This window comes from Eucyclogobius newberryi, unplaced genomic scaffold (assembly GCF_026437365.1).
Source record: "Eucyclogobius newberryi isolate DKJ021-1_F unplaced genomic scaffold, fEucNew1.0.hap1 SCAF_13, whole genome shotgun sequence".
Taxonomy (NCBI): domain Eukaryota; kingdom Metazoa; phylum Chordata; class Actinopteri; order Gobiiformes; family Gobiidae; genus Eucyclogobius; species Eucyclogobius newberryi.
Genome location: NW_027315757.1, coordinates 20,350,266 through 20,373,407, shown reverse-complemented (window position 1 = coordinate 20,373,407; position 23,142 = coordinate 20,350,266). Strand labels below are relative to the sequence as shown.

Sequence of the window (23,142 nt, the reverse complement as noted above, 5' to 3'; positions counted from 1 at the left end):
TAATCAAGATCACTACATTTGACGCTTTAATAGTTTTTTCCACATAATCTGTGCACATTTAAAAGGGTCATTCAAAACTCATACTTCAAAACTTAAATCACTACAGATGTGTATAATATGTGATACTTTTCTTATACGTGAAGGACTAAAGTTCATCTTGTACTTCTGTCAATTTACAGTGTGAAACTATGACATCACAACAGCAGCGGGACCGTCGTTGTTTTGGTGAAACTGTGCTTGACAACAGCAGATTCGTCAAACCAATCAGTCAAATCAATATAAGTTAATCAATTTAAATTAATAGTGTTAACAAGAAGATATTTAGCACTCCTCGTGAGACTTAACTTGTGCTTTAGGAGAATGAAACGCCACAATATTCGTCAGCTCATTTAAATCTCGAATCATCTCTAAATAAAGCACTTTTTGACATGGATATCTTTTGTTCGGGTGCAGCTTGCTTAACCAGTCAGCTGTTATTATTAGCATGTTGCCCCAGTTAGCTCGGGGGCTAACGTACCATTCGGTTCTGTTTAAGTGCACATGCTAACAAGGGGGGAATCACGGGGGAAACGCAGAAATGAAAGGGATGTACCTCAGATAAATTGACCCGGGGATGTGATCCAGGAGGAGGTACACGCGGGCCCGTCGGAAAAGGCCCGGGACATGTTGAAAATGCCCAGTTTGTGTGACTCCAGCCGCTCGCTTCACCGCATCATCGTCGCGCTGCAGCTTTTCCGGGAGTCGTGCGCAGTGGTGCGTGGAACAGCTAGAGCGCGACGGGGGTTCTGCTGCCATGGCAACTGCGGCGGCCATCTTGTGGTTGTCAGAGCAGCAAAAATCCCAAAATAATGTCAAAAACGGGAACAGAAAATGTATTAATTAATTCAAGGATTTAAATGTATGAAGTGTATAGTTGTGCTAGAGGGAACATCACCTGTGTCTGTCAGGATATTGTTTCTCCAAATTATGAACATTAATTTACCCTCTAATGTCTTTACATTGTTGTGTAAATATCTGTGTACATATGGAGACCAAGTGTATTTCTTTACCTATTTTATAAGTATATTCTTTTGTATATGTGTATATGCCATATTTGATTCTAAACGTTGCTATTATTATTATTTTATTTTTCAGTGTTTTATGTTGAACCTTAACGTCGAAACAAGTTCCTATGTTTGAGATCTGTGTTCAGTGACAATGGTAATAAACCTTTTCTGATTCTGATTCTAAACTACAAACTCTTCTTTGGTCTAGGCCAGCTATGTTCATGGACACAAACACTGATAATTATTCTGTGTACTTTACGTCTTTTACTATAAAAGAAGGATGTATTATGTATTTATTTATTTTTAAAAGAGGTAAGCTCATTTTGGTTTATCCTGTATAAATAAATGATAAATAATAGATACAATATATTTTAGTTTTTATTTCCTTCATTAGCTCATTAACTATTGTTCCTGACACTTTAGAATTATGTGAACAAACACATAGTTTCTCTTTCCATTGTCGAGTGGTCAGAACTGTAAAACAGAACTACAGCAGAAAGAACCCAAAAAGTCCAAGAGGACAAACTTACTAGTGTAAAGACAGCTTCCAATTCATGGGTTTTAGCTTCCTGTTTTATGCAACATTTTGAGGACTTTTGTTATTTCACTGAAAATGCAACATAAGTAGTTTCGAATTCTTGGTTGGTATGGCAACAGTGCTAATTTCTCATAATTGTGAAAACCCCAAGGATTAGTTTGCATGAGTGCTTGAGTAGACTTCACAGTTAGAACATGGCGTCCGGAACGGTGCGTGTTTAAGTTGGTTACAGTAGTTTCGTTTTCCTAGAGTTGGCCTTCCCTCAGGTGACAGGAGTGCATGGGTCAATCAAAGTTTATTTTATTTCAGAGTTTACGATCCGTGAATATTTTTAACATTAAGTCATTAGATGCTTTTTTTGCGTGCAATGGAAACAAAAAAAAACAAAAAAAAACTCAAACATTGAACATTATTAATTGATTTTGTTTCTCTTTAGAAGCCTGCTGATTGGAAAATATTGATTAGGTGATTTCAATCAAAACGTCCGACTCCACAAAAACATCACGCGCATCTGAAGAGCCGCAAACAAAGCAAGAAAAGTAATGACCCTTTACTTTCGGGTTTGTCGAAGCGTTTCCAGTAAACAACGCTATCAGACCTCCACGTGTCATACCCATAGAAGTATCATATTAAGTGAATAAAGATTAAGATTTCACAACTTCTACAATGAAAAAGGTGTAGTATGAGGTTATTTTGTGTTTTTCTTACGATTTTTTACATCGAATTATTTATTTTTTTACATCGAATCTAGTAAAAAATATTCATTGTAAATAAGTACAATATATCTATATATTTGTTTTTCATTCGATGTAATTTTTTTTTTTTTTTTAATAAAACACAAAATAACCTTCATAGTATAGAGCTTAATTTAAACATAGACATTATATAATATGTGTTAACACCTCATTAATAAGAATCACAACGAGTTTGAAGGTGAAACGAAAAAAGTTGTTTATTTTTCATTAATGTCAAAAAAAAAAACACAAAACATTAAGAAATCCAAAAAATGGAAAATAAAAATAAAACTTCATAAAATGTCATACGTTTGTTCCCGTGGCGGTGAGGAGAACCAGGGGCAGGGGAGCTCAATCTGTCGTCCGTTTGTATCACAGGCAGGCTTCACAAAGACTCACTCACCCTCCACTGAACAGTCTAAATATGAACGAACGGGTTTAAAAAAATAAAACACGTTTGACAGAAATGTACCACTATTTTGTTCCAGAAATCAGTTCCCAGTTAATGCACACAAAATACAGTAGAAACAGGATAGAGCAGACTACAGCAACCTTCAAGATAGAAAAATACTTCTTACATGACAAATTTGTGACACATACTACGAAGAGCCATAGAAAATAGTCCATTTACAAAAGGGAAATGTCAGTTATTATGTATATTATGTTTATGACAATTTGTTTCGCATATGTTCATTATGAGCACAACGAGAAGAGGTAGTGTTAATTTAAGTTTAATTTCTTGGGTCAGTTTTCTTGAGTAAGTTTTATAGAATTTACCCCAGTTATGTCTAAAACTAACCGTATTATTTATTTAAGGTTACACTGCTTGCTTGTTATTTCGGTGTTCAAACTTGAGTTTGGTCCCTTAAAACCTGAAGAAACGTCGGTGTTATAATAAAATCAGGCTACACTTGTTACGTTTAATGGAGGACTTTGACCGTTGTGTGTGTAAAACAGACCGGCTTTGTTTGAGTAAGAGTTTGAACACGGGCAGTTTATTTAGACTCCACTGTGATAGTTAACTCAAAGGCCTTAATCCCTTTTTGACACGTTAGTTATTATTGACACATTCTTCTGTGATATTCATTGCTTGAAATTTGTACATTTTTGGCCGATTGTTCGTCCAGTACAGTGGCAAGAATTAAGTTAGTGAAGAAAGAAAAGTGAAAATAAAAGGTCTAACTGCACATTTTTGTTTTACAAAAACATATGAATACAGGAGATTGTGTTCATGTGTTTCTGTTTCCTGTTTATGGGTGATTTTTGGGGACTTTTGCACATTCAGAAGATGGTTTTCACTTTGAAACCCATGGATGGATATTATATTGTTTAAAAGGGAGTGGCTATGGGACAGGGCTGGTCAATATAATGAGGGCCAGATTTAATGAGGGCCTCTGGGCCGGAAGTGCACAACAAGGTTGCACAAAATATCCCCAACACAGTTTCAGCAAATTAGCTAATACAATAAAATAACTACTGATAGATTTGATTTTTGTGAGAAATAATAAATGTTTTATCAAAATTGCTTTGCAAATTAGTCCTAGTTTAATTCTGAACCAGAATTAGGACCAACCAGGTCTGAACCAGGACTAACCCAGAATCAACAGGTCTAAAATGGAATCAAACAAGGACAAAACAAAGAACAAACCAGGTAAAATCTTGTGCTAACCCAGAATGAAACCAGTAAACACATTCATATTTTTAATATTATTTTTTAAATATTTTAAAGATGGGTCTTGGCTGGATTAAATGGCTTGAGGGGCCTGATGTTAAATAGCCCTACTATAGAGGCTGTGATGTGTTTTAAATTCAGAATATGACTTGTAATTATAAGCAATGGCCACAAGATGTCAGTGCAGACATGTAAATCCAAGAGTCAGAATGATTCAAAGCAAAATACAGATTTCAATAGTTTAAACTTTACCAGGAGCAAAACCCACAAACTAGTGAGAATTTTGAGACATCTCTAAAGTTTGAATAAACATGTGTGAATTTTGTTCGTACCATTATCTTTGGACATGACCTTGAGCCCTGAAGTTGAGACTAAAAACAAGGGAAACATTGAGAAGAAGCCTGCCCTGTCAGTGCGTCACTCCTCACCTCCTCATAAAGGACTAACTTGTCTTTCTTTTGACCCGCGCAGAGGTGACTTCACACGTTACATTACTACCTCCGCTTCACTCAATTATTCAGACACATTCCTTCAGTTTTTAACCCTTTCAGTGCCCCCTGCATCCTGTCCCGTTAGTGTAGACTTCAGTCAGAGCCTCGGCGCTGCTCCTCTGTGGTTCCCTTCATGTTGTGTTTGGAAAAGCTCTTCTCCTCCTCTTCCTCTTCCTCCTCCTCCTCCTCCTCGTCCTTCTCCGTCGCATCCTGGATCTGTTTGATACTGAATCGGTCCAGCTGCTCCGGGGCCGCTGTGTCTTGGTGATCTGCGGAAACAAACGTGGCGTCAAAGCGAGAAAGAAGCGATTGGTCCACAGTGCAACATTTTAACTTGAACAACAACATTAAAGGAGACGTATAGTGCTTTTTTACAGGCACTTAGTATCGAACAATAACGTAAGCAGATTGTCATGTCACATTTTGTTCATTGTAAACCACAGTATCGGTCTGAAACGGCTTAGTAACAGAGACAGGTCCGTTGACTTCCTGTTCAACACCGCAGAAGTGATAAGCCCCGCCTCTTCATAGTGGCATTTCACCGTAACGAGCAGCGGGTTTTAATTCCCATGTTTTTTTTTAACGTTTGAAAACTGTCTACGTGACATTTTAGAACCCTGCACACGTCACTTCGAGTTTTGAAATACCGTATATTCCAGACTATAAGTCGCACCAGCCAAAAAATGCATAATAGAGAAGAAAAAAAACAGATATAAGTCGCACTGGAGTATGAAATGTAGTTGCAAGTGTGAAAATAACAAATAACATCATATATAAGTCGCTCCAGAGTATAAGTATAAGTATATGTCGCACCCCGGCCAATACTATAAAAAAAGGTTTGACTTATAGTCCAGAAAATACGGTAATCGAAACATAATACAGGGGCGTGGGCGGGGATAGGGGGAAGGTGAAAACAGGACATTTCTGAGCACTTGAACCACAGTTGCAAGAAATACAGGATTAACTCAAATATACACGACTCCAAATATAACTTTGAGTAAACTAACGAAAACTGTTGAAACAAGGTTAAAAGCTCTCTAAAAGTGTTTTTTTGCACAATATATCCACTTTAAATTTAGGTTTATAGATAAAAACTGCTCAAATGTTGCTAGTTTGGACGAAAACCAATGCAGGCTTCCTCAAACATGTGTGAATGAAACAGAACACATTCCGGAGCCGTAACACAGAACGGGACGAGTAAAAAGGCTGTTTAGAGTCGCGACATGTTGCCCATATTTGGTGATGTTATTCGGTTATAAAACGATCCCCACGGAGACGCTCAGAACAAATCGATTCTGATGAACGGGTCCAGACCGGAGGACATTTAGTCTTTTAGATGAACGACACAGAGGGATTTATGACAGAGCCGTAATTCACTGTGAAATGACGAACAAGACGAACAACGAACAAAGACGAACCATAATCGCTTTTCAAACTAAAGATAAGAACGATGCGCTGTGAAGTATCAACATGGCACAGACGTCGCGAGATTACATTTGCAGTAAAATATGAGTTTTTCGGCGTTTTGTCGCCGTCGGGTTGCGAAAAACGGCGACAAAGCGGCACAAGAAGTCACTTTTCTGTCACGAGTAAGTTCCTCTTTTATGGGGAAATGGTTGGTTGAATCCAAACTAACGCTTATCAGACTCGACAACAGAATGCTGGTGAATACTATTGGGGTAAAAATAACAAATATATCAGATTCTGCATCACTTTTGGCTCCATGAAGTACTTCTACTACAAGCTGCAGCACTTCATCCGGGTCAAATATACCGTATTTTCCGGACTATAAGTTGCACCTTTTTTCATTGTTTTGTCCGGGGTGCGACTTATACTTATACTTATATACTTATACTCCAAAGCGACTTATATGTGACATTATTTGTTATTTTCACACTTGCAACCGCATTTTATACTCCAGTGCGACTTATATATGTTTTTTCTTCTCTATTATGTATTTTTTGGCTGCTGCGACTTATACTCCGGAAACATGGTAGTATCAATTTCATATTATCTGGCCTTTCGCGATTTAAACAACTAATAATTTCATCAAACGGGTAAATGCTAGATCAATTGATGGGCAAAATAATCATCAGTCGCAGCCTTAGCTTCATTTGTGCAGAAAATATAACGGCATGTAGACAGATTTCAACCAGTTTTGTCTCATATTCAACCTAAAAAAGCTTTCACTTTTGCCTTAAACACTGAAAGCTTTTGGAGAACATTAAATGCTTCTGTAATGGTGACGTTGTAACAGCTTGAGCCTCTGAATCCTTCTCTAAAATGGCACGCTGAACAAATCGGTTATTCCCGCCACATTTCCCACGTCTTTTCGATCTCAGTTACTCTATTCCGGATGACATGTGTTTTTAATTTGCGCTGCCGGACGTAACCGAAACAAACGGATACACAGTTTGACAGCGATCATATTTTTTGCTGCTAATTCACCGACATTAATCAGGTTTTTTTTCCAGTGACGTGAACGTAATCTGGAAGGAAGCTAATTAGATATAGATAATAATGATGAATGAATATGTATTATCGACAACGTAATGCTATTTACTGCTCTTAAAGCCTGTGTTGGATTAAAATATTGATAAAGTATTGATAAAGTTATAAAAGCAAAGTGCGTGAGACAGGTTTTTATGATTTTCTAATTTTGACTTTATTTGATGTGTTTATACCTGTTGTACATATATATTATAGTTTTACACCAATCGAGCAGGTATTTGTGGAGAAAAGTGGAAAAATGTGTAGAAAATGACAGGAAGTGACATCACACTAGGGACACTCATTTCAGTTTATACAGAATTTACACAGAATAAAGTACATTTTTAACTTTCAAAACATTTTTTTTTTGAATTATCAGACGTATTAGATTTAACAGATTTTTTGATTTAATAGATTCATCAGATCTTTTTTTTTTTTTTTTTTTTTTATTCGATTTTTTTTAGATTAATCAGATTTATTAAATTTAATATCGTATAGTTTACATTTTACATGTTACATTTTACATGTTACAGTTCATGTTATTGTTCAAAGCTTGACATTGCTTCATCGATTCACTTCATGACTTTATTATAATGCAAGTCGCACCAGCCACAAAAATGCATAATAGAGAAGATAAAAACATATATAAGTCGCACTGTAGTATGAAATGCAGTTGAAAGTGTGAAAATAACAAATAATATCACATATAAGTCGCATAGTATATAAGTATAAGTATATATGTATAAATATAAGTATAAGTCGCACCCTGGCCAAAACGATGTAAAAAGTAAACGCATTTTTGTTTTGTTATAAATGAAAAATAATAATAATAATCACTCATTAATCAACTCTAAATGCCATACAGAAAACTGAAAACTGGCCATTTTCCGGCATTAAACTAGCGAAATTCGATTATCGCCGTCACAATCGATGCTTTGAACAATAACAATGAACAGCAAACGTTTTATGACGTTCCTCCTTCTGCACACGTGTTTGCATGAGTCTGTTGTTTTGTGGCAAAGGACCAGAGCAATTAGCGTCTGTAATTTCCATAATGTTGCATAATGTGGGCGACGGCTTGAATATATTTGAATAAATTATCAATCATGCAATGTTAGGCAAGCTCCTGATCTCGCAGTATTGCAGTTGGAATAATCGCGAAATGATCAGTGATTAAAGGCATGAAAGGAAATAAAACCATCAGTGGGCATTCCTGTGTGGCTCAGCGGCACAGTCAAAACACATGTGCAACTCAACTGCGTTTTGTACTATAATATATAACCGTGAGCTTATTATATTTGATTAAAGAAAAGGAACAAAGTATGACAGGATTAGAGAGCCATATGTTTGCTTTTCACTCTCTTCAGGTGGAATTTTCCTCTCTAAAACCTGCAATAAATTCACTTTTACACTGATTAAAACTGGCTCTGGTGGAAATTGAAAATGAAATCAAAGAAAGACAATCACGTTTACATTATATTTTGTTTGGTAAATGCTGTATAATTTCATGTCGTATTGTCGTTTTTCTTATGCGTCTGCTCATGTTTGATGCAACAAAAACAACACTTGGAGGTGGTTCTGGGTAATCAATGGGCACGGGACAAAAAGGCTGGACAATAACGTACGTTTTGTAAAAGCCCAGGCCATAATTGTTATAATCACCAACAAAGATAATTGTCATTTTACCGCCAGGACAAAGCTGCGACATATACATCATGTTTTCCTCTAGAGCGTCGTTGTTTTCACGTAAAACAAAGTATAATTCTCTTTTTTAGACATAATATTTATTCATATAACATTAAAAGTATAAGAAAAAGTATTTATATATTTTTGAATTTAGTTATTTTTTTAAATATTGTCCCAGTTATCGACCCTTTTGTTATCATTATGTTGGGAAAATATCATAGTCATGAAGCAAAAAAGAGGAAAAAATACCCCAAATGTGCACTTTCAACACCATAAAATGTTTAACAAACACAAATTAAATTAAAATATTGGATTAATCTGTTAAATACTTACAGTACCATGACATTAACATTGAAACTATTTTATTTTCACTCTTTTCTCTGTTTGTAATGTAAACATTAACATTACAAACAGAGAAAAGAGTGAAAATAAAATAGTTCTCACGTGACTTTTTGTCCTTGAGGCGACAAAATAATCAATTAAATTCAATGTTAATGAGTTTAAGTCAAAAGTTGTGTTTTAATTCATTCCTGCATGTTTAAGTTAATCCTGTATTGTCCCTGCAACTGAGGCTCGAGTGCACAGAAAAGTCCTATTTTCACCTTCCCTCTATCCCCGCCCACTTCCCAGTACTTTGTTGTGATTATTTGAAGACTTTAGAGACACAGGCAGAGTCATGAAATGTCACGCAGCCACTTTTCAAACATAAAAACATGTCACTGACAATCCGCTGTTTGTTAGGGTGAAACGTCACTGTGAAGAGGCGGAGCTTAACACAATGAAGAGGCGGAGCTTATCAGTTCTGCGGTTTTGAACAGGAAGTCAATGTACCTGTTTCTGTTATCAAGCCGTTTTCGATCAATATTGCCGTTTACGAGGAACAAAAATGTGAAATACTGATCTACTTATGTTTTTGTTCAAGACTAAGTACCTGCAAAAAAACACAATATATCTCCTTTAAAACAGTAATAGGAATGTTAATTTCATGTCTGCATTTTACACTTCTGCATGACCCCTTGAGTTGGATAAAAAGAATCTATAAAACCATATGTTGCTGATTTATTATTGAAAAAAAGGCAAAAAAAAATAACCCATTAAAAAACACAATATATCTCTTTTAAAACAGTAATTTAATGTCTGAATTTTACACTTCTGCACGACCCCTTGAGTTGAAAAAATAAATAAAAAATCTGTAAAACAATATGTTTGGCAAAAAATAACCCCTAAAAGATAAAATACATATATAGGGTTAAGTAGAAAGCTGTCATTGGTCAAACACAATGTGGACTGTTTGAGTGGCCGGGACGTTCTGGACCTCACCGTCTTCGTCCTCGTCGCCCTCATACGGCTCCTCTAGGGCGGTGTACACCCCGAGGTTCTGCATGTGCGCCTCGGCCATCTTCTGCACGGCTACAGGAGCACACGGGAGGAGAGAGACGGACACAAACCACACACAGGGACGTCAAGGAGAAGGGCTGGAGTCACCACGAGCACAGGCTGTTTTCACGGGTTTCAACGAGTCGCCCTACGGTTACTTTGAAGTTATATTCTGTTTTAAGTAACGATTCTCTTGCTTGAGTAGAAGTTTTGTTTCTTCTCATTTGATATGATCTGTTTTGGTATTTTTTTGTGTCCTTTCTTGTCTTATTACATTAGTCAATAAATCAGATTTTAGAACAGTCCAAACTGTTACTCAGTACTTAAGTAGCAGTTTCTCCTTCTCCTACTTGGGTAAATTCTTGGACCACTATTTTGACTTCTACTTGAACATGATTTATTGATTGATTGATTGATTGTTATTTTTTACTCTGGATCTTTAATGTAAGTATTCAACTATACGTTGCAATTATGTCGATTTTTTTGAATATTTGTACTTTTTTTGAGTACCAGAACTTATTTCAGCATTAAACGGAATAGTTAATCAAGCCAATAAATAAATATGGGGCTAAAATGCTACTAAAATAGCATTAAAAGCAAGGAACTAGCACTTTGAGTTGTGTTTTTCATATGTACTCTCACAAATTTGGCAGTACTACTTATAATTGAGTACATTTTTAGCCCTGTAACTGTACTTTTACTTGAGTAGCAATGCTCAGTACTCTCCACCACTGAGTACGTGCATGAAAGATGTGAAAACAACCTGTACATAATATATATCTGCACACCACAAGGACAACAACCATTTTCACCAAAACACCACGTGCAACAGACGAAGCGAGAAGCGAGACGCAGAAGCTTCCAGATTTACTGTATTAAATGTACATTAAAGCTTCTGTCCCATCGAATAATTGTGCACGACCTGGACTACCCCAACGCCCCCTTCCTTTCCTCTGTACTCATACTGCTGACTCATAAATGCACTCAAAGGACTTTTAAGCCCACCTTTAAGTCCACCATGTTATGAAGCACTTCACCCGAGGGAACGTTCTAGAATCTGGTGAACATGATAATAAAAGGTAGTAGAAAAAGCTTCAGTTGTAGTCATCTGGACTCAGTTAGAAAAAATAGACGTTTCGACTCTCATCCAAGAGTCATTGTCAATAAAAGGCAAGACAATGACTCTTGGATGAGAGTCGAAACGTCAATTTTTTCTAACTGAGTTCAGATGACTACAACTGAAGCTTTTTCTACTATGGAACACGCCTGGACGAATGAGGGATTACACCGACATAATAAAAGGTAAAAATACTGAAACTATATCAAAACTATGTACAATACGAGGACAAAATGAGACCTGTCCCAAATATGTTTAATCTTCTTATTAGAGAAGTGTCTTGATTTTGGTCCGCAAATTCTTAAATGTGACACACACACAAAAATTGAAACATGTAATAGTTAAAAAAGGGGCAATGACAATTAACAATTACAAACAAAATACTTCATCTGGAAATGTCTAAATTGGATTGAAACAGCAAAAAAACGAATTCCAAACACGCAACTTGTGTTACTACGATGCATTTTAAAGGTGCACGTTTCTGGAGGAGGGTCCGCCGTTTGCTTTATTTATGCTTATGTTATTGCTTTGCCCAGAATGCTCTACTTCCATTAAACATATCTATCGCCATGACGCCAGCCGGTCGACTAACAGAACAGATCCGTAGTAAGAATAGACATTTTTCAGAGTATGTTGGTGTCAATAAAAAAACACTTGTAACTGAATAAATGCAGGATAGGTACGTTTAATGCCATAATGCGGAACATTTCAGACAAAACCATGAGATAAGCAGGTAAAGCGATGCCCGCGCTCTCTTCTCGTTTCCTTTTTTTTTTTACAAAACTTTAACCTTTTGCGACGTTTCTGTGCCACCTGGACGCCGCAAGATCTTACAATAGCAAACGGGTCGATTTATGGCGCAAGTCGGGATTTTCACAATTGCAATTTTTAGGCACAGATCTAAAAAAACGCCTTTAAACCGAGCTCTGTGGGGAAACGTCGTCCACCTGATGAGCGCACGTAGAGGCAGACGTGGGTCATGGTCGTGCGTCTCTATTGTGTGTGCCGGCGCTTCTGGCTGTAATCCTGGATCATCCCGCGCTTCATAGACTCACTGTCTCACATCTGTTACACGGCCTAATCTCTTTGACTCTCTGTATCATTCAAAACTGTGCAAAAAAACACAATGAAATGCGCGTAAAGGGAGCCGTGACGACAACGTCTGTGTTAAAGAGGCGCTGTCACTTTTCTGGTGGAGCGTTCGTCGACCGCTCGTCTCCATGGATACGAGATTCCTTCCCCTGAAGTGTTCCGTCATACCGACATTACAGGTCTCATTGCAGAGCGTTAACATGTATTTGAGATTTTGCTGGACGTTTTTACAGATTTTTTGTTTACGGTTTGTAATTTTACTTCAGAGAAACATAAAATCCCGTTGTAGGCACTTTAAACTTACGGGACATGCAGCCCCTCCACCAGAAAAGTTACATAGTGCACCTTTAACTTGATCAGGTTTGTCAGTATTGTAAACAACTGAAACTACATCTTATATTTACCAATACAAAGATTTGAAAGCGCAATATAAAATAAATAAAATAAATAAAATAAATAAAATAAATAAAATAAATAAAATAAATAAAATAAATAAAATAAATAAAATAAATAAAATAAATAAAATAAATAAAATAAATAAAATAAATACAAATTAAAAAAAATTTAAAAATTAAAAAAAAAAAAAAATTAAAATAAATCAAAATTAAAAATAACATTTCTCAAAATCTGTCTGAAATAAACTTTTTTTTAACTTTAAAAGTGCATTTTTCACCTGGTTCTTTTTTAATTTTATACTAGGGCTGCAAATAATTTTGCTCGATTAGCCTGCAAGTGGTTTTGAATGCGAAAGGCCTGTAAATATCAGATTTTTACTAAATTGGATAAAGATGAAGTTAAGATGACTCTACTTCAGGTTTAAGAGTCTGTTTATAGTCCAGATAACAATTATTCCATTTCTAAATTAGTCATCAGTTATCTCAATAATCGATAGTTGGCATTTCAGCCCCATTTCACACTTTTACTTTTACTTGGATAATGTTTTGCTTGTGTATCTGTACTTTTACTTAAGTACAGATACACAACTTACTTCTTCCACCATTACAGCCCTAGTGCCATATCATACAGAAAGCTTTCATCAAATCAAATAAATTTATTTTTGGGCCTTACAAAAATAAATTGATTTGATTTGATGATTTGATTTGATTTGAAAGCGTGAAGAGCAAGACAGCAGCAAAGCAAGACAACACTAATAACACAGCGCCACCTACAGCCCCGTACAAGGCACTGACCTTTGAGTGACGGAGGCTGGTACACGTTCTGGTTGATGCGTTTTGGTTTGAGGATGCCGTTTTCTCCCACCACCCACTGCAAAAAACAGACACGGAGGAGGAGTAAACGAAAGAGAGAACACGTAAAGTGAATAAAAATGTGGTGAAAATGTCAGTTATTTTATAAAGCGGTGAAAATGTTCGCCCTGCAACTGAAGACGTCTGTGGAGAGGCGAGCCAGCTGACGTCAGAGAGCATGTTTTCAAGATTTGTAGCAATAAAAACACATCATCATGTGAGATAGGCAAGTTTAACGCCAAACTGTGGAACATTTCAGGCAAAGCAGCAACAGCAGGTGGCGGACCCTCCATCAGAAAAGTTACATAGTGCACGTTAAATGTTATTGGATAAAATGCTAAATAAGAACACTGAGTTTATTGGACAATATATGGTAGAAAACAAACTTAGCTTGGTCCATTATCTATTCACTTCATAAAAAAATGCTAAATATTGTTTGTACTCACTATTTAAGTGAGGTCACGTCTGCTCACAGTTATGACCCGAATAGAAGAAGTATATTTGAAGTATGTGCTAACAATAAAGTAACAAATCTTGGGCTTTGCTTTTGGCCACAAGCAAAATCCCAGAGATACTCTAAATAGTTTTGATGTGCTGCAGATCTCTATTGGTACAGAACGTCTTAGGAATGTGAAGAAAAACAAAGTAGTGCCGGAAAGTACAATACGTCACGGTCAGATATCGAGGATGTTAATCATATCAGCGAGGTCTTTCTTCCAGTAAAAGTATTTCGTGTACTGTATTTTTGTGTTCATTGTTATTTGGAAGGTAAAACTACAAACAGTATGAACCATTAGATATGTCTAAATATGTCTATGATTCAAAAAGATACTCTAAGATACTCTTAAAGATACTCTAAGTTAGAGATACTCTATGTTAAAGATACTCTATGTTAAAGATACTCTTTGTTAAAGATACTCTAAGTTAAAGATACTCTGTTAAAGATACTATATCCAGAGGTACGCCACCTGCTTTTCTCCATTGAAATGTCATCGCTTTGCCGGAAATGTATCTCACCATAGCATTACATTTATCTGTCACCATGGAGACAAGCAGGAGTAAAACAGTAAAAACACTGCAAGATATAAAAGTTTAAAGCCATACTGTGGAACGTTACATGCAGAGCAATAAGATCTCCATGAGAAAAGCTACACACACATTCAAATACAGCAAACATTATGCGTTTAAAGAAGAATTATGTCACTTTAGTGATAGAGCTCCCCCTGCAGCTCCCTTGTGAAAATACATTGTACATTTTTCTCCTCTTTTTTTGTTTTTTGTTTGTGCATTTTATTAATTGAAATAACACAGTATAATCACATACAAAGATATTTAACACTGCCAAATATGAAACAAATGAGCCAGGGTTTCCCAGGATACTTCTCTCTGGGTCGATGTCAGTAAATGAGGCTGGTTTCCCCCCCAGAGACAGCCGGGGAAGACAACGCGCACATCAAACGCCCCAAAAATAAATTATGAACCATTACAGGGACATACAAAGATGTTTAATGAGGTCAAAATGTTACTTAGTTCTCCTTTAAACGGGAAATACACATTGTATACTGTATAGCGCTGTTCTACCTCCAATGGCCACTAGAAGCAATGTGCATCGTGCGTGTTTATAGCTATATTTGTTGATTTCTAAGGACCAATCACCTCCGCGTGGATCATGTGACACTATATCAATCGTCCTGGCTGCGTAGCGTGTGTGGTGGAGCACGTCGGGGTCTCGAAAGAGGTGGTGCAAAACAGACAAACTGAATGATTGATATATGATGATACACGTGGAAGTGATTGGTCTTCAAAAATCCTTAAATCTTGTGCTTGTGCATTCCTTGTACACAAGTTGAATGCTACTTAACACTTGACACTAAAACAAACTGTCTACCAAACCTTCTACAGCGAGTGTATTATCTAATCCATCACAATGACTGAATCAGAATGAATAACACATTATAAAGCAGGACAATGCGTCAGATTTAAGATTTGACATTGAGTCATCTCTAATCGTCAATGATACGCTTGTGTTTGTTTAATCGAGAGGTCCACAGTCAGTCCTCTGTGAGTAAAAGCATGTGATTTGCAGCAGAGATTAGACTTTGAAGGAAGAAATTAGGCTATTTCTGTGTTAAATGGCACGGAATAAAAGTCTAGAATCCATACTGAAAGCCATTTTTATTCTGTATTTGTGATTATTCTTATTATTTTTTGCCACGATACCCGTACACCACTACATAGAAGCAAACAGGAACGCAGTAGAGCGGGTAAACCAGGAGTAAGCCTTGTGACGTTACCTTGACCTGATGCGAGGCCGGGTCGTCGTCTGGAGAGGCTTGGTCTGCGACTCTGAAGAGCGTGGCAGGGGTGGGCCTCCTGCGTCGGATCTGCACAAACACAACAAACGCACAGACTCAGACTAAGGCATCAATAAATAAGACAGTGTACAGAGCATTTGTGCATTATTAAAAGCAGCAGCAGCAGGAGCACAAAGCCTCATCAGTCGCATTAAAACCTCAGCCCTGAAGTCATTAAGGGCTGTCAACAATAACAACGAGAGGAGCACTTCAGGACTCAGGTTCCTATAGGAAATAATATTGTCAATTTATTTTTTATTAAGGCTTAAAATGTGTCCATGTTAAGATGGTCACAATCAACAACTATTGCAATTGTTCCAGTGAAATCCCTGCACACAACAATCTGTCTTCTAATGTATACGACTAACGCTGTAGCTTAGACCTCCACAGTCACGTTTAGAGGTTCAAAGCTCAAATGTTTTTTGTGTGAAGGGCCTGCCACGGGCTTGTCGCCATGGAGCCGTTCTTACTTGGCCCGGAACGCGCATGTTGCTTTAAAGGTGCACAGTGCAACTTTTCTGGCATAGGAGGCGTCACCTATTTGTCTCCCTGAAGATGTTATTGCATGTATCATTCACTTAAAAATGTTCTGGCAACAAAGAATATTATAATAAATGATGTAACGTTTCATCTGCTCGTCTCCAAGATGCTATTACTTTGCTTATGTGCCACAGTACGGCGTTGAACGTATTGCCGTAGAGACAAGCAGGTGGCACAAGGTAACAGCCAAGTTACAGGTCAGATATGAAGAACTGACTCACAGTATTATTGCGTGTTTATCAGTGCATTTTGAGGAGAGTGACAACAGCCTTCACAAAGTAAGTCAAATGTAATGTAAAATGGATAATTAGGCTTAATCATTCATATTGCTCTCACCAAGGCGGCCATGTTGTTAATTGCATTTTGAGTTCTGGTGGATTGACTTGGTGGTGCTTACAGAAGGCACAGTTTGGTGACTTTGTTAATCTGGGTCATCAGCTTCTGTAAGACTAAAATACTGGTATTTCATGGTGTTCAATGCCAGGTGAGTTAAACAAAGTGCTGAGTTCTCTAGTGCATCAGGAGCAGAAACTCCTCAATCTCATCAACTTCACATTTTGGTTCACAACACGCTATAACTGCGTTTGGTATTTTGATTTTTATCGAGGGACTCTAAAATGTCCATATTTCAATGATTAGTGAACCTGTAAAAACACAAATTATGACACGTTTAAGTAGATAAAATGATTTATGACCTCAAAGGCACATGTTCTTCAACAACAAAACAACAGCATCAATAGAATCTAACACACGGTGTAGCCGCAGCAATAGTGACGTAACAAATCACACAAGTAGAAAATGAATTTGCCACAGCGATGTGGTCGTAATTGTCCACCAGCTTAACCAGACTGTCCGTGTAAATGAAAAGTCTATAAGTAACAGAGTTTGAGTGTGAGAAAGTTCTGGAGTGGACAGCCTGCTTCCAGACGGCAGAAGGTTGAAGAGCTGAGTTCAGATCAGTTTTGAAGTTCGTTTGGGGCTCTTAGCTCGCCATCAGAGGTGTGGTAACCCGGGCACACCCTGTCAGACAACACATAAAATCAACCTTTTACAACTACAAGCCAGCTTTGTGATATTTGTTCTAAGATAAGATAAGATAAGATAAGATAATCCTTTATTGTCCCACATGGGGAAATTTCATTGGTGCAACGCAGGTAGATACAGAGGTAGATACAGAAGAACAGATCACTTATAGGAAGTCTGAAAAACACTTTCAGTAGAAGATCTCCTATAAATAAATAAAAACTCCCATAGACAAATAAATAAATAAATACCATTGCATGTGATCCCGACAGTAATTGCACATGAATATGTGTCACGACAGCACATAGATTGCACATGAATTTCACAGTAATTGCACATACGACAGAATTGCACATCAGTATTAGGTTAGGTCAGTATTGCGACGGGATAACGTGACGATCTCCGGGTAAGACGACTGTTCTCCGCAGTTTCATGAGTTCCTCCTTTGTGGAAACGCGGTACGGCGCCGGCCGGGGGGGTGGATAGTGGCGGTATAGTGATACCGCCACTATCCAAAGCATAGATAAGACAGAACAGAATGAACCATAACAAGGAAGCTAGGCAGGAAGAGAGGTCAGCTGCAGTCAAAGTGTGTCTGTGCGTAGACAAATAAAAGCTAGATCCACGAGCCATCAGTGTGTTTGTAGTTTTGTTGTAGTGTTTGACAGCAGCTTGTCTCTGCTTTGGCAACAGCTGAGCGTGTGGTGACGCAGTGTTTTCAGCAGGACAAGGACGCAAGTCACCTAAGAGCAGTTACACAGAAAGCCCGTGTACAGTACAAAGTGACTCTTTAGTGACGTAAAATGAATTGGCAAAGTCGGACGGCGACACGCACAAAAGTCAATACAGAGTTTGTGAGAACTGCCAGATTCACTCATCTGGAATGAAACACTAATTCATTTGGTTGAGCACTTTTCCAATGAGGTGTTTTATATACAATATGTCAGCAGTTTATGGGTTTTTTACGGGCAGGAAATGTCCAGGGTCGCAGTGCCTTATTTCAAACGTAAAGCCCCAAAAGTTTCATAAGAGTGTGATTTATATGCTTCATGGTCTGATTTTCTTTTGCCATTTTTTCCAACAGTTTACAAGGTTAAACAATTCCAGATAGATTGTGAAAAGGCAGTCACTGCTTTAAGTGAAGTAAAAATAAAAGGACATAAAGACATATTGAAAGTGAATAGTTTTGTTGTTTGCCCTTTCAGTAATTACATTTACAACAGTTTGTTTACGAGTAAAACATTTGTCAAGCCAAAAGCTGCAATGATTTTGAGAAAGACAAAATAAAAAAAAAATGTGGTCAACGTTTTTTTTTAGCATAGCATACAATTAGCATATTATGGACACAAGTAAAACATTGTGTAAAAATTGCAGAATAATTCCTTCATTATAGACTTTGTATTTCTCTATTTATATATATATTTTGATTGTATATTTTTCTTCTTCACAGGACTGGCCACGCCCCCTGCCATCCGGTGGTCTCTGGAGAAGTGTGTGGGAGCATGAAAGCTCCTTTGTCTCTGTTCAATGTCTGGCAGATCTGTCATTTCCAGAGATCAGTTGATAAGTCACAGAAGTCGGATGATGCTTCTGAGAAGGTGACAGATGCTCAGCGAAAACATGTCAAGGTTAAAAAACAACCTATTTTTTGTCTTCACAATACAATAAATAAACAAATAATAAATAAACAAAGAAATAAACAAAAAGTACGGCAAATGGAATACCATAGCAAAATAGCTCAAATCAGCTGAGTCTGGAACATTTACATTTTTTGATGTTGATTCATGTGCAATGTTCTTTTTCAAATACCTGACAATTAAGTACAAAATGTGTAAAGCTCTAAACAGGTCCATCTTGTGCCCTGGTTTAGTCCTTTGACCTGATTTGGACCTGGATTTGTTCATTTTTGGGCAATTTAGTCTTAGTTGAGATCGCTTTTATGCTTGTTCAGGCATTAGTTTAGCACTTTTTCCACATCAGTCGCATTAAACTAATCAAATGGCAATTACAATCTGAACCTTACACGTAACCTTTCTCAATTCCATTACATATCGCATACATCAATGTCCAAAACGCAAACATATCCTTGACATGTTTGTTACTTTTGTAAACGAGCGGGTGCCAGATTTGAGCGGCGGAGGTCGGGGGAGGTCGGGGGAGGTCGGGGGCACGATTTGGTTCGACCTGCAGCTGTGGAGGCCGTTTGTCCTCAGACAGAGAGGGGACTGTGTGGGCCGACATGAGCCAAACGAACCCTTAAGAACCTGTTTTCTCCAGGGAGCACCACGTGGGGTGTGTCTGGGCCAGTTTCTCATTTACTTGTGTTTATTCTGTGACAGAGCTGTTTACTACAGTGTAAATAGTGCAAACCAGCAGCCAGGGACACTTAACATTCATATACATTCAAGTTTATGGAGAAGAGAACAAAGAAAGGCACAAAAATGTACGGAAAATGCAACTGAAAAAAGGAAATATATGTCAAAGCTGCATAGTTTTGGTAAAGAATTGCCATCGTTTTGTTTTAAAATCTGGAATAAATACGTCCAAAAAATAGGGTTGTCAAGAGTATTCGGTTAATAGTGAGTATTCTAAGGACTAAAACATAATAATCGTGACAATTTTAGTCATGTCACTTCAATCGGATCTCAAAGAAAAAAAGGATAAGGGAAAAAATATCTGTCTATTAATGTCACAGTAACTTTACTTTATCATTCAGCATGTTTTGAGTTCACAAACGCGGTCACGCACGAGAAGAACGGTGCTCTTTCAGACCACGCAAGTGGACGAAAAGCAAGGATTTCACTGTTAGCTGTTTGCTTACTGTCTCAAATAATTATGAATTATATATAAAGTTTGATATTGTGACATCCCCAGACTATTAATATCCAACCGATTGTACGACCTGGTCAACTGATGCAAGAATCCCACATATTTTCCGATCATACGTCGGCCGAGTCCCTGATGAAATCCTCCAAAAGATCGGAAAAAATATTGTCAAGACCTGGATTAAAATATATAGTAGAGCCTCCCAAACATCTGGAAAACATATTCGATTACGAAGACATTTTAACATTGACTATTTAAAGACAAAGGGATTCAAAACAGACATCACAAACAAGGCCTGTGTCTAAACCAGAACTAAACCAAAGACCAAACCGGGACTAAGTAAGACCAAACCCGCAATCTACAGACCTGACCAGAACCAACTCATTTAAACCACAAATTATCAGTATTAAAATGTTCATATATGAATAAATGAAAGCACGAATTGTTCCTGACGCTGCCATGATCAGGAGAGGGCAGAAACGGCAGAGAGAAAGCGGCGATTAGATCAGCGTCGGCGTGAAAAGTAACATAGCACGCCCTCGGACTATTAAAACGACCTCGGATAAACACAGATTATTTGGTACAGGTGCTGCCTTGTGTACTAATGTGTATAAAAGTGTAAATTCCGGCGTTTAGGAACAGTTAAGCATCATCTAAGGTGCGCATTCAGTACTCAGTATCGTCAGTGGAAATCTCTCACGTCGCTGCTGTTGGAGGAACAAGCGCTGCGTGTGTTCACTGTTCTGCGCTTTTCAATATCTGTCGGTGAAATCTCAACGTTACGTACGGCAGGCCGAGAGACCGAGAGGGGCGAGGGCGGCGGCGCGTGATTGCTTTTGACGAGGTTGTTCGGAGTCGAAAGGAGGTGGTAAGGAAACGCAACCGATTTCAACAGCATCACGGTGACATTATTCTGCTGTGTTTACGTGCTTTAAAACTGTGAAATTATTGAAATGGTATAATAACTGGGATGGTCGATATTTCTGGGCGATATCGGAGGGAAAAAATGGACGATATTAGGCGCCAATATTTTTTTACCAGACTAATGAAATTGAACTAGACAAGCAAGTACTGTAGGCTAAAAATAAGACGTGTTGTTGTTACACAATCAGGCAACTAATTATTTTAAGTCCCAGAGAAATACATTCTGTTATATTTGTTGTTGTTATTCATTTATAAGCAAAAAGTTATTTTGTGAACTTCAATTTAATAGAATAAATAAATAGATGTGTGTGTCTTGCTGTGGATTTTAAACTCTAAATATCAGCAGATATCGGTTATAGGCCACAGACCGTCCTCAGACAAAAAGGTTTGTTTTACCCTATTTCCATTTCTGGTGAGGCAGATGGAGCTGAGACCAACACCTTTGGGCAGAAGAAGCATCTGCAGCCGTGACAGAGCCATATGTCGCGTTAGTTGTGGTTCTGTGGCCGTCTGATTAAGGGAAATAAAGGAATAAGATGACTGAAGGTTTGACATTGCCTATAAAGAGGGATATTGTGAATATTGTTTTGAAATTATGGAACATTTTAATATTGGTTGTATCATTTCTATATATATTAAAAAATGCTACAAAAATGATTGATTGAAAAAAAAAGAAGAAAAAAAAGGTTATGTAGTAAACGTCTGTAGTAAAAGAATATAAGGTAATATTTCTGCACTAAACCTCAACTAATAGGTTTAAAAACATGTTTTAAGACATTTATGTTGGATTGATATATTGCAAATAAATAAATATACACACACACCCGGACACAATAGATTGAAATGCCACCTACAGTATACACAATATTTTACACCTTCTACTCCTTGTTACAGGTCTAATGTTTAAACATTCAAAATTGGCTCTTTGCAACTATTGATTATTTTGTAGGTTTTTTAAGGTGGACTTGTTCAAACGATTACTTCTATGATGCTTTAAAAGAAAATTAGACCTGTCAAGACGTATAATCTGAGAGGTTTTGGTCTCTTCTCAAGCATTGTTGTTAGTGTTGCGTGTAACTAACTATGTATTTTGTTAGTAACAGTATTTGACTTAAGTATTTCCATAGTACTGCGTTACACTACTGGTTCATTACAGTACAGCGGGAGTGAAGTTTGCAGCGACCTTTAAACCGCACAACCTCGGATCCAACACAGACACCTTTTGATTACCTTTAAATAGCATCCACAAATACTCAGACTTTCCACACATATTTTCCTTTTCACATTCGCTGGCGTCGCTCTGCCTCCCGTCGTCCCCCTGTCGTCCCTGTCGGCCCGTTCGGACCTGTGATCTCCCCCTACAGGAAGCCCCAGAGTGACACGAACAGAAAGCAGACGCCACATCTGTGCAAGGCCAAACCTCGGAGCCAAACTCCCATCAACAGCAACATTGTGTTACGCCGTGGTTTAAAGGGCCCATAACAATTTACGTACGTCTGTCTGTCATGTCGTTAAATGCTCAGTCAAGATGGGATTTGACAGAATAATACGGTCTTTGTTTTAGAGCAGCGTGGAGGTGTTGAATCAAAGAAAGTCCAAAACAGGCAAGGCTGCTTGACTGTAGTAAATAGTTTTGTTTTTTTCCCCGACCACAAGTAATGCGAAAAATGAACTACTATTTTAAACTTACTGCGCTTACATTTCCAGATTGTATCGTTCTCTAGCTTGTAACGGCTAAATTGAACACCAAAGCAGCGCATTGATGTTGATTTGCAGCACAGACATTCACACAAGTTGAATTAAAATATCCAGCGTGTCACCATTGATTAAAAAAAGAAACAAAAAAACATGTGATAAGCAATAAAAAGAAGAAAAACGTACGGTCATTTCTCACAAAGTTGTAAGGGTGTAAATAAATTCTGCTCTTAGAGGTTCAATTTTACAAGTCATTCACTTTTGTGCAATATTTGAACTTCAACCGAGAC

General features: G+C 37.6%; 1 protein-coding gene across 2 annotated transcripts in view; it reads right to left on the bottom strand.

Moving 5' to 3' along the window:
- Positions 1-2,683: 2,683 nt before the first annotated feature.
- ppp1r1b (protein phosphatase 1, regulatory (inhibitor) subunit 1B) overlaps positions 2,684-23,142 on the bottom strand; it is a 47,443-nt gene continuing 26,984 nt past the window's right edge. The window contains exons 2-5 of one of the 2 annotated variants that reach the window (XM_072442892.1): positions 15,785-15,874; positions 13,434-13,509; positions 9,951-10,067; positions 2,684-4,765 (exon numbers count right to left, since the gene is read on the bottom strand). In XM_072442892.1, the coding sequence (XP_072298993.1) occupies positions 4,575-4,765; positions 9,951-10,067; positions 13,434-13,509; positions 15,785-15,874 (474 nt within the window). In that variant the 3' untranslated portion in view covers positions 2,684-4,574. The remainder of the gene's footprint in view (positions 4,766-9,950; positions 10,068-13,433; positions 13,510-15,784; positions 15,875-23,142) is intronic. The other variant, XM_072442891.1, reaches the window with a different exon arrangement.